We start from the raw sequence: 12,258 nt of genomic DNA, 5'->3' as shown, positions 1-12,258 counted from the left end.
AGTAAGTGGAGAGATCAGTGAGATACAGTGGAAAAGTACAGTAAAGGCTGACGGGGTGGAGGTTCATGGAATACTGGAGCTTCTCAGGGAGAAAAGGCATGATGGAAACTTGATATTTGTGTGGAGCGTTTGGTGATCTGCTGGCCTGATTATGTCTGAATGTCTCAAAGCAGGAAAGGCGTGGAAACTTGAAGCTACACATGATCTACGCTGGATCTGAACACGACATCCACTGAATGGTTTGATGAGCTTTTCTTTTCCTCCCTGCAGGTCTTCCTTATGGCTGGGAGGAGGCCTACACTGCAGATGGAGTGAAATACTACATCAAGTAAGAGAAATCAGATATTTCCAAACGCACTCCTGATCATCATGAAGTGGTCAAGGGATGAAGGAGTCAAGGACAGGGATGAAGGAGTCATGATGAGGGATGAAGGAGTCATGATGAGGGATGAAGGGGTCAAGGACAGGGATGAAGGAGTCATGATGAGGGATGAAGGGGCCAAGGACAGGGATGAAGGAGTCATGGTGAGGGATGAAGGGGTCAAGGACAGGGATGAAGGAGTCATGATGAGGGATGAAGGGGCCAAGGACAGGGATGAAGAGGTCATGGTGAGGGATGAAGGGGTTGAGAAGAAGGATGAAGGGATCATGGTGAGGGATGAAGGGGTTGAGAGATGAAGGGGTCATGGTGAGGGATGAAGGGGTCAAGGAGAGGTATGGGGCTACATAAAAGAACAAATTGTTGACTATTTGTATAGAACTGCTAAATCTGATTCAGGTGAGAAAATGATTAGTTGGGCACAGCCTTAGTAAAGTAGCTTTATCAGTTTTTTTTTATGCAAACAGCTGTCTGCTGCAGAGTTTGAGGGTCTTAAACCCAAACCAATGAGCTGGAAGACACTAAATGCTCATATTGCATTATACTCAAGTACAACACAAATGAAAGAAGAAAGGAGGAGAGACAGTTGAGGGAAAAATGTAGTAATTTGAGGGTAGAAGTTATGACTTTGAGGCGATAAATATAACAAATAAAGTCACTTGAACTTAAGTGCATTGAGACTGTGAAAGGTAAATTGAAGAAACGGAGAATCCTGGCTGTAAAAGACCCGCAGTTTTGTCAGAACTGGCTGAGATAAGTCATGAGAGCAGTCAGCTGATCAAAGGTCACGTCCTGCCTGTAGGGAGAGCTTTTGATAAACATAAAACACAGCAGCGTCACACAGCCACGAAGCTGTTTACACACTCTGGAGAAGACAAACAGAAACACTGAGCTCAGTTTTCAGAGAAAAGCCTGAGGACACTTCAGGGGTCGAGAAGTCAACTGTTTAGAGATCAATAACAGTGAGCGTCTTGTCATGTGTCTTTCTTCTGACCCGTGACAGTCACGTGACCCAGACGACATCGTGGACCCTCCCTGTGACGAGCAGCAGCATTGGCGGCGGCGGTGCCCCAGGGCCTCCTCCACCTCAGGACACCTCAGAGCTGGATGGAGAGCGGGACAGGGAGGGAACAGAGCGACGGCCCAGCCCGTCCATCGAGACGGAGATGTGAAACCTGCAGCAGACTCTCCCTCCTGTCTGTCATCACTGTTACCATAGCAACTTTAACATTATTAAAATAGATTAGCCTCAGCCTGTCCTGTTCATCCAAACCCAGAGAACTTTATTTTAGAGGAATAGTTTAACATTTTGGGAAATACATGTAGCCTATTTCCTGCTAAGAGTTAGATGTTAAGATTGATGGCACTCTCATGTCTGTAAATGTTAGCTTAATTAGCTTAGCATAAAGGGGAAAACAGCCAGCCCAACTCTGTCCAACAAAATCCCTCTACAATTGATGAACAACCATCAGAGAGTGCTGCAGGACTGATATATTTTTGTAGTCCAACCTTGAAGTTAGCATCACAAAGCCAAGGGGATTTTTCCATTTTTGAAGCGTAAATACAAACTAACATTAGGCTATAAACAAACTATGCCACTGTCACATGACTTCAGCCTCACCACCACTAAGTGGCTAGTGTTCGTGTGATGGTGCCCCTGACAAGAGTAGTCTCATTTAGCTGCTTGTTAGCAACTGCCTTTTTTTAAGAGACAGAAAAGTCATAGAACAAAACATAAAAATTTTCTACGAGAACCACTGTGAGCTGATGTATAAAAAAGTGTTCTGAATAAAAATGCTCAGTGCAAACTTTCTCATTGGGAACAATTAAAGAAACACGTTGGTGTTATCAGGAGCTTGTGTTAACTGCTGCCTTATTTCAGGCATCTAAACAAAAATCCACCCAAAAACCCATCTAACTCCCAGACGTGGGAACTGGAAGTGCTAATATGCTAACTCATGTTTTAGGACTCATTCCTGCAGACAATAAATTATCTGACGTGACTGAGGCAGAAGTCGTGTTCATGGACGAGGTAATGCCAACTTCCTTCCTCACTCTCTGGCATGTTGTGTGTTTCCCTGGAAATTATGGCAACAGGCGAGCAAGTGCACCATTTCATATTTCTCTGGTTTGACCGTTGTTGGGATAATATAAATACACAACTCAACAAAATATGTAACATCAGTCTGACTGTTTTTGTTTTGATGCAGAAATGTCGCACATTATACCTCGGTGTTAGTTTGTTTGATTAGTTAGTTAAAAAAAACAAAAAAGAGATATAAGAGATAGTATATTAAATAGGTGTGAATCAGTGGACTTTAGAGGTGCTGGTAGGTGGATTTTGTTACCTTCATGGATGCTATGCTAACCTAACCAGCTGCTGGCTGTGGCTTCATATGTACCACACAGTTAGATAGTTGTATCAATCATTTCCCTAAGATTTTAACGGTTCCAAAGTTTTCCAAAGAATAACAAAGAATGTCAGACTGAATTTTGTGTCTAAAATGATGCACAAGACATTCAGAATGTGTCCATTATGTATTACTGTTGGACATTATGTTTGTTTTATGTTTTCTGGTTGTGAAGCTTCACTCCTCCTAGTCCAAGGTGAAAAAATTATATTAAAGTCAGAATTTGCAATGTGTTGGAATAAATTTCTGCTGTAACTCGTCAGTGATTCAGCCTTGTTTATAAAGTGTTTCCACTTGCTGTCTGCTTGATGTTTTCTGCTGGATGGGAAGGCGTGTTTTTCCAGACCTGTGCGTTGCCAATCATCTGCTCTTTCTTTCTTTTTTCTTCAGTTTATTGGTGAGATATAACATGATGAAATTCACAGTAAAATCCATTCATTTTAAAGGAAATGGTGATGCCCTAGTTTTCGACATTCACCAGTTTGCACCACATTCAAACAGGCCTGGTTCTCTGAGGATGTAAAAGCATGCATTGCACCATCAGTTTGATTAATCTGCCAAGAGCAAGGTGGCAGCAGCTTAACATGCAAAAAGACTCGCTGAAGGTGAATATAGATCAGTGGGCGTGGTCATTATCATCTCTCTGCCAGTCACGTCCCTGGTCTCAACACTCTGAAACAGCTGTGACAGTCACAGTTAAACATGTTAACAATGCTTTACCTCCAGAAGTGTCAGGTTGATTCAGAACCTCACAACAGGGACACACATCACCATAAATCTGCACCCAAAGACAGATGGAGTATGATTTCCCATCAGGCAGATATAATAACCATAAAAGAAGCTGAAAGAGATGAACCCTGGTAATCAGACCTTTGCTTCATAAAAAGCAGAATATCAAGTTGTAACCGACCAGTCTGCTGTGTGTAAAGGTCTGTTTGGTTATACTGTAGCACTGTATTTAATAAAGGTTAATGCACTGCCTTCAGGTGCTGCCTTCAGGTGCTGCAGGGATAAGTTATTTTTTCTGAAGCAAGGCCTGTCAGTAGGTCTCCTACATGCTTACCGTGTACATGCACACAAATAAACATAGTGAAGTAATTTCCCTCCAAGTAGTGGACTAGTATAAAGACCAATAAAAATGGAAATATGCAAGTACCTCAAAAGTGTACTTACCTGCAGTGCTTGAACAAATATACTCAGTTACATTCCACCACCGGCACTGATTTATTGGACATTACATATCAAATACTTTCATACAACTAGAATATGTGATTTTCTGAAGAAAAAAATGCGTTCCAGGAGTTCCAGCAAGAAGTGTTGGCGATACTGAAAGTACCACCCAAAAAGTCAAATAATAATCGCCGCCATGAGACGGATATGTGTCATATGTGAACATTTGAATGATGTGTCTACCTGCAATAATGTGGGAAGAGTAACGATCCAAAAATACATATGGAAGAATAAAAATAAGTCAGAAAATAAAGAGTTAAGATGACAATAAGAAAGAAAGAATCTTGAGGATTTTCTGTTGTATTTTTCTTCTTCACCACCTCAGTCCATCCTACTGTAGCTCCTCTTTGTCTGATCAGCCTCACCCTGCAGGCTGGTACACACACACACACACACACACACACACACACACACACACACACACACACACACACACACACAAAGAGCAGTCGGTGTGTTTTTATTCCCAGAGACAGGAAGGCTTTCTCAGTAGATGAAGCTATTCTGAGAAGGTCCACATTCCTGCCTCTGAATTGTTCTTCAGAGCCACAATGGAGCCTGAAGTTTGCTGCCACAAGCTTGTCCAAACTAACAAGATGTGTTTTTCTTCTCTGCAGCGACTCAAGACTAAAAGAGACTGAGAGCAAACGCAGCCAATCAACACGTCAGCTTCCCCATCTGACGGAGGAGATAAGACAAAGATGACACAGGAGGTTCTCTGTAGTTTTTAAATGTTTATTTTCAACCTGAAACAGCAGTGGAACAATTTTTACAATCAAGACAGAAAAACTAGAAGACAAAACACAACTTCATGACATGATTTTTAAGGAAAGATCAGCTGAGAGCTCTCCAGAGTAAGAATATCAAAATAAGACTCCACGTTTGAACTTCTGACCTTCAAAATAAAACTACAAAAGGGCTATAAAAACAAAAACTGATTTACTTCAATCAGAATAAAAAACAAAACTCCAAACAGTCTTTCCCAAATGTAGTATACAGCATTTTCATTTTCAATGGGCAAGTAATATGTGGAGTGACTACGGGTAACATGTCAAATGTCAAAATGTGAAAATAATTATTATTTACAGGCCTGCAAAGATGATTTCTTGAGTTTCTTGAGGCCAGTACTTCTCTGCAGCACCACAATACTTTTACAAACAAAAATTGAGTTTTTATCAAATATTGCACATCCAGTGATTTGAAAATTGCAGTAGACCGTGTTACGATTTCAATAAAATTTCAATTAATTGTTCAGCTCTAATGGATACCAAATCCAAAAATGAAAAGTCGGCTCCAGACAAATTCGTACTTTCTCTTCCTGCCCTAAAATGTTGCAGACCCCAGGGTTAGGGTGAGCTGGTGTTTTCAGTGTGTTCAGTTTCTCGCTCGGAGATCGCTGTTGTTGTTGTTTCCCATAGCAACGGGAAACAACAGCAATGACTACAGATGATGCAAACAATAGGTATTCAGCTTCCTAGCCCCTAATCATTCCATCAAATTAAAATAAATTGCTTTCATTGATTTTTAAAAAAAAGTTTTCCTCCCTACTTAACAGGTAAACAAAGAAACTCTTTGCTTAGTAACACTAAACACTGCGGCCTCCTCTACCTGTCCAATCAAGTCTCATCAGATCAATAACCTGCTTTGATGTCCATCATGGCTGCTGAGATTGTTGGGATGGTAACTTTTTAATCAGTTTTTAGGAAATAATCCTGTTAAGTTCATGATGGTTGGTCCAATGTCAAAAAAGAAATAGAAAATAAGAACTCTCTGTAACGATTTCATGAGTGTGTCCTCAGAAGTTGTACTGTACCACGTACTAGTGTTATTATTGGACTGTAACATGTGTTATGTCATCGTGGCAGATCGATATAGAGATCAACTCGCTCGCAGTCTTTCCATTTGTTGAGATTTTAAACTAATTCTTCTCTGTTTTGTTCCTTTTCTGACATAGCTAACGAAATGAAAGTCTGAAATAATAAGATTATTCTACTGGTTAGCTTCAGGTGAGGAGGTCATTCAGGGAATCATATTTGAAGAGCTGGTGTGTGGTTTTTGGAGTGTGTGAATGTGTGTGTTAGTGTGTGATGTGATGTGAATGGTAGTATTTTTAGTGTGAGTGCGAGGGCTGGAAGTGGAAGGGCCGAGCCAATATTCTTCCTGCCTGGGGCTCTGAGTATTGATTTCCCTTCTCACTAGCAAGCGCAGCTATAAATATCTGCTGTGCATGGAAACACTAATGACACACACACACATAAACACCTAAACACAAACCTGAACGCCCGACCACGGCCTCTGGCATGCTTGACTTTGTACAGTTTGTGACATTTCTGATGGTGCGACAACACGATGACCTTTTGTTCACATTACCATCTGTAGCAAAATGACTAATACACAAAAAATTCCATATTTAGCACAAGTCAAGGAGACAATTTTGTTAAATTGTTCCCTGTCCTTAAATGTCCTTAAATCCTTATATGTTTGTTTCCTGTCCAAAGATTACGTTACTAAATGTGCTTTTTAATCAGTTGAGCTGTCAGGACTTTCTAAGCTGCATCAGCTCTCACATAGAAAATTAATAGACAAAAGATGGGGTTGTTCTCAAATAGTGGTATGTGGCACTCTGCCACAGGGTCTTAGAAATATAAGTACATTTTTTTCCATAACACAATGGTTAACATTAATGACTAAAACTTTTCAAAGAGGCTTCACAGTTCGACAAATAGCATTTTTTAAAATCTAAATTACATTGAAAATTAATCTGTTTTATGTTTTTATTGAGACTAAATATATTTTTTATTATTTAGATGTTATATTTATTTTCTATTTTTATTGTATATTATTCATCAGAGTCAGAATCCACGTTTTATTTCATGTACACACAAAAAGCAAAACAGTCTGTTGATGTGTATGTCTGTTTGTTATAGGTATTCTATGTTGACAAAGTGCAAATATTTTTAATATGTGTCTAATATCTTTCTAAATAACTAATAAACATGAATGACATTGACATATTTATAGATCATTGGATGCTACACTGCATGTTTTAGATCATCTGTTCCTATCTGTGCACACATGCAGGCCTCCTCTTTGCTTGTGTCTGAACAGTTTACAACCACATCAGTTACACAACCTGCAAAGCCTCTTTTCCTTGATTCAACCTGGAGAATTCAAAGGTCACAGACTGCATCAACAACTTTGTCAGGATTGGATTAGAAAGCCGACCCAAACAGATCACCGTCAGTCAGTGATTGGCCTGCTTGACCACGTCACTGATGATGAGTTCAACAGAAAACCTAAAATGACTCCAGTTAAAGCTCTTTTATTCAAATTCTTTGTGACGAGGATTCTTATTAACCGTCTTGTTATTCACAGATGAAAGTAGGTCTTGGCTCGGCCACGTTAAGTCTTAAGAGGTACCAGGAGGTCAACGCTCTGACTGAGCTCATTCAGGCCAGCTTTGGTTATGTAAATCATAATTTCAGTCGTGTAAAGGTAAAAGACCATTGCAGGCACAACACTCATAGTGGGATTACATGACCATATTCTTGTTTACAGTGTGCTGTAAAAAAGAAAGACCCACAAAACAAGTGCTTTCTGTGTAACTGAGGGCTCATTGGCTTCTCAACATGAATTAGAGTGGAGATTAATCCTACCATTTTAGGAGGAAAACACAATTTTCTCTTATTTCACAGCAAGAAAACTAAGTATAAATTATTGTTCTTGGCTATATATTCTTTGACAAGCGCAAAGACAAAAAATTTGTCTGCTTACAAAAAAGGCTGATTAGATTTTGGTTCTGATTTTAACGACCACACCAGTGTAGAAGCTCTAAAGATGGTGGTCGGTCAGTCCAACATTTCCAGAGTAAATCCGTACAGAAATATTTCAACAACTACTGGATCGATCACAGTGAAAGTTGTTTCAGACCGATCCTGATAATTCTGATAAACCAGTGTGTTCATGTTACACTGTCAACACATCAAAAGGTCCATTTGATTCCTCTCAATTAAGGACTCTTGAATTTCTGTCAGACTCATCTGTAAAACTAAAATTGGCATTAAGCTAATAAGTTAAGTATAACATAACCAACTTTAACCATGACATAATCAGCTTTAGCAATGAGGAGAGCAGCTTTCACCTTCGAGGTGTGAAACTCGTGAAAATTAAGAATTAACAATAAAGTCTCTGAGGCAGAGGAAAAAATGTTGGTGTACAGTATGCAGAGAATAAAGACAGTAATGATGAGGTAATATCCTGTGTGCAGTCTTCAGTTGGCAAAATGACTTAACAAGGGATGTAAGAATATATTGAATGTGGTGATATCACAATAAAAAATGCCTCAGTAGCAGAGGTTGGGGGACTTGAATGAATGACTTCACTTAAGACTTATGACTCAAGTCACAATTTTAAGGGCTTGAGACTTTTTCTAGGCAGACCACTATAGGACAAAACATGAAGCCGCTATCATGGACGCTCCTCTGTTTTCTCTTTAGAGCAGCTATTCCACTGGACCACCGGCTGGCCTCAAGACACCATCAATGAAAACAACTAGATACAAGATTTTTTTATTTTGAGATGAGCTACACCTGCTCTCACACAGAAAATTAAAAGATTGTAAGGCAGTCAGACATGCTACATTAGCATGTCACATATTTTCAGGTGAACTATATTAGCTCTCACACCGAGAATATTCAGATACAGGGGAGAGGTCAGCTCTCACGTATATAATTATTGTTTTATTTTCAAATGAGCTACATCAGCTCTCACAAACAACACAGATATGTTGAGCAACACTAGCTCTCACATAGAAAATAAATATATGTGGAGTCCAGTTGAGCTGTATCAACTCTCACATAGAATATTTAGATGCGGGGAACAGATGAGCTACAGTAGCTCTCATATTGAAAATAACTGTATATTTTCAGATGAGCAACATCATCTCTCACACATTAATTTAAATGTTCTCTCTTTTTTAAAGCTCTGGTTTGGTCTGTACCAACTCCTCAGAAAAACTATGTCGTCTCTACATCTTTGAGACTGAACCAAAGCAGTAAAGTTATGGGACATGAAAAAAAATTGAAGCAGTAAGTGTGGAGAAATGATGACTTTCACATTGCATTCAGTCATTTAATCCATAAAATATTAATTAGAGCAGCTTTAATATGTTCAATTATCATAAAAATTGAGTAGCAGAAGGTATTTACAACAGGTATTATTGTTAATAAATAGGAGCAGATACTTAATAATGCACTTCAGGTGATGACACAGAGCGATTTAGAGATTTACAGAGCATGTTAAAGGGATGAGTCACCGCTGTGATTGGCCCAGTCACCGTTCTGAAGCAGCAGAGCAGACGCGTCTAAGTCCTGTCCTACTTTTCTCTTCCACAGAGATCGTCACAACATCACTGTGCTTTAGCAACTGCTGTTGCTAAGGAGGCTTTAATGACAGGGAGGCTGATAAGGATTTGTTGAGGCTGCTGTGGACTATTTTTCCTTCCACTGTCACATATAGTGTTTAACTGCTGTATGTAAGAGGACTGTAACTGAAGCTGGTCACAGGGATCCAGCTTAACCAGTCATCATGGATGAAAAATCACTAAAATACTTATTTATAGTGTGTATTAAGTATGTGTGTATTTCATGTCAACAGTATGTAAGATTTGGTATTTTAACAAGTTGTTGCCACTATAGTTTCAGAGTGCAGTTCACCTCTAGACTGTTATGGTGAATATGGACAGCTGTGTGTGCATTTTTTAGGACCACATTTCATTTTTGTTCCCAAGAAATGGTTCACAGAGTGCTCATTGGTTACACATATTACACATTTCATGAAAAAAAGTGAGGGAGTTAACCCATCACTGATACTGATTAGCGTCTACAGTAGCCATAGCAAAAATCTATCGACAACTTTGCTAACACAACCAAACATCAAACAAGTGCAACAACACAATAGATAGCAAGCAGCTAATATTACTGACTAGTCCAACACCAGGAAGGCCAACTCATCATCTGTCTGTCAGACAGAGCTCTGCTTCATTTTAAATCTGGATTTACTTATTTTAAACCAAATTTAAAACTAAACTAAACTAAACTAGCAGCCCAACAGCCGGTTGGCTTCATGGCCTGAGTTACATAATGTGAGGGGCTCAGAGAGGGAATGACAGAGGCACCATTCACCCTGATACAAACCACTGGAGCACCAAAATGATTTTAAGCAGATGTTTTAAGGTCTAATAATCACATAATGTTTCTTTAATGGAACTTAATGATCAGTTTTATCTGCTTGTTGTTACTTAAGACCACATTTCTGTGATATTCTTGTAATGCTTCAAGCTACTTTTTCATCTAACACATGTAGATGTGTCATTTTCTATAATATTTCTCTCATATATTATAGTTTTACTCTGTTTATAAGCATCATTGCGTCAAATATGATGAGAACCACAGACTCACTCTGAGAGCCTTATTTTTAAAGGAGTATTACAATGTGTTTTGGTGTCCGTTCCTTTTCCTTTCCTTTCCTTCTCTTTTTTGTTTCCTTCTTTTCTCTCCTCTCGCATCCTCTCTTCTCCTCTTTTCTCCTGTTTCCTCCTTTAATTTAATCTCCTCTCCTCTCCTCTCCTCTCCTCTCCTGCTGGATTTGTTTTTCTCTCCTCTGGAACACATGAGGTTCCATGTGTCCTGTCTGCAGGGGGGTGGAGAGCAGGGAGGCGGAGCCCAGGAGACAGCGGCCTCTCATTGGATAAAAGTAGGTCAAGCCGGCCCACTCATGTGACCCAGCATTCCTCTCAACAGGCTGTGTGTGTGTGTGTGTGTGTGTGTGTGTGTGTGTGTGTGTGTGTGGAAGTGTGACTTAATAATCATCTAAAATAAAGGAACAAATGTTGAAATATCATAAAAATCATGAGTGGAGACTTCAGAGACGGTTATGTGTCACAAACCGAGAAGTTAATGTTGTTACAGCTGAGACAAACTCATCTGTTTATGTTGTAAAAACTTTTTTTTGTATTAATTTGAATGCCCTATGACTTTGTTTGTTTGTTTGTTTGCTTGTTTGTTTGTTTGTTTGTTTTGGTTGGCTTCATGGTCAGTTGTTTGGTGGGTTTTTTAGTTGACTGGTTAGTTGGTTGGTAATATAATATAATAGGTAATAAAAACAATAAAACACCCAGTAATGAATGATTCTTAGCAGCTTAAACCTATTAACTGACTGCATTTTTTTCATAGCTAGGGGAAGACGGTTCTAATTCTTCTCTATTTTAGTTTATTTTACTTTTTCAAAATTCATAAAGATATATAACGATGAAGTTTATTTGCACCGTACTTATCAAAACCAGCAGTCTAAAGAGCTTTACACCTACAATGCAACAATAAAATACCCACAATAAAATGAATGAATAAACAGGCTCAGAAGAGGAATGAAACTTAAAAACAATGGATGAAAATTGAACATAATTTGTGCGATAAAAAATAAAAAATACGTAAACACAAAAACAAGTGACCCAAGTCCATCATGAAAAATATATATTTTGTGATTTATTATTGGAGAAGTCCTGTTTTTTATTTATTTTTTTTTTAACTCTCTATCTTATCTTTATATTTATAAAACAGTCTGTGCAATATAAAGAGTACACTACCAAAGTAAAATACCAAAAATATGAGATATTTGACATGAGTCAAATAATAAATAATAATAAATTAATAATAAAAATCATAACTAGAACTGCAAGCAGTTATGAACGGGGGCCAAGCCTCCCCGCGCGATCCCGGTCCCCGCGGCCCTCGGAACCCGCCGCCGCGGGCCCCGAGGGACGCGGGGCTCGGGGCGATCGCGGGGACGCGCGCCATCGTCCGAGCTGTGGTATTCATGACCAATCATTAGGTAACTTTGCGGTCGGCCTCAGGAGGCGACCCACATCATGCGCATCGAATTTAGGACGAATCTGAGCAACTTTTGGGAAACCTGATGTTTTTGGGTTTGTAGCGCCCCCTATTGGCCGATCTGCACCAAATTTGGCACAGCGTCTGTGGATGACGTCTGGAACGAGCGTGTTAAGTTTGAAGTCAAAAGACTTTAGTTTGACCTAAATATGACACAACATGCGTTTTTTGAGCTAGCCAAAAAATCGTTCGGTTATAATTAGCGCATTTTTTGGTGTGCAACAATTCTTTTGATAACTTTTCGTCAGACACGTCTAGACATCGTATGTGCAAAGTTTGGCGCAGATGGCGC

General features: G+C 39.3%; 1 protein-coding gene across 1 annotated transcript in view; it reads left to right on the top strand.

Annotated features, from left to right (window-relative positions):
* stxbp4 (syntaxin binding protein 4) overlaps positions 1-2,079 on the top strand; it is a 46,655-nt gene extending 44,576 nt beyond the window's left edge. The window contains exons 20-21 of the mRNA XM_084741496.1: positions 271-328; positions 1,383-2,079. Of these exons, the coding sequence (XP_084597622.1) occupies positions 271-328; positions 1,383-1,551 (227 nt within the window). The 3' untranslated portion in view covers positions 1,552-2,079. The remainder of the gene's footprint in view (positions 1-270; positions 329-1,382) is intronic.
* The last annotated feature ends 10,179 nt before the right edge of the window (positions 2,080-12,258 follow it).

The sequence above is a fragment of the Lutjanus erythropterus genome, chromosome 17, assembly GCF_056507025.1.
Source record: "Lutjanus erythropterus isolate fLutEry1 chromosome 17, fLutEry1.hap2, whole genome shotgun sequence".
Lineage (NCBI taxonomy): Eukaryota > Metazoa > Chordata > Actinopteri > Lutjaniformes > Lutjanidae > Lutjanus > Lutjanus erythropterus.
The sequence above is the reverse complement of the archived record's forward strand: the minus strand, read 5'-3'. Positions and strand labels throughout refer to the sequence as shown.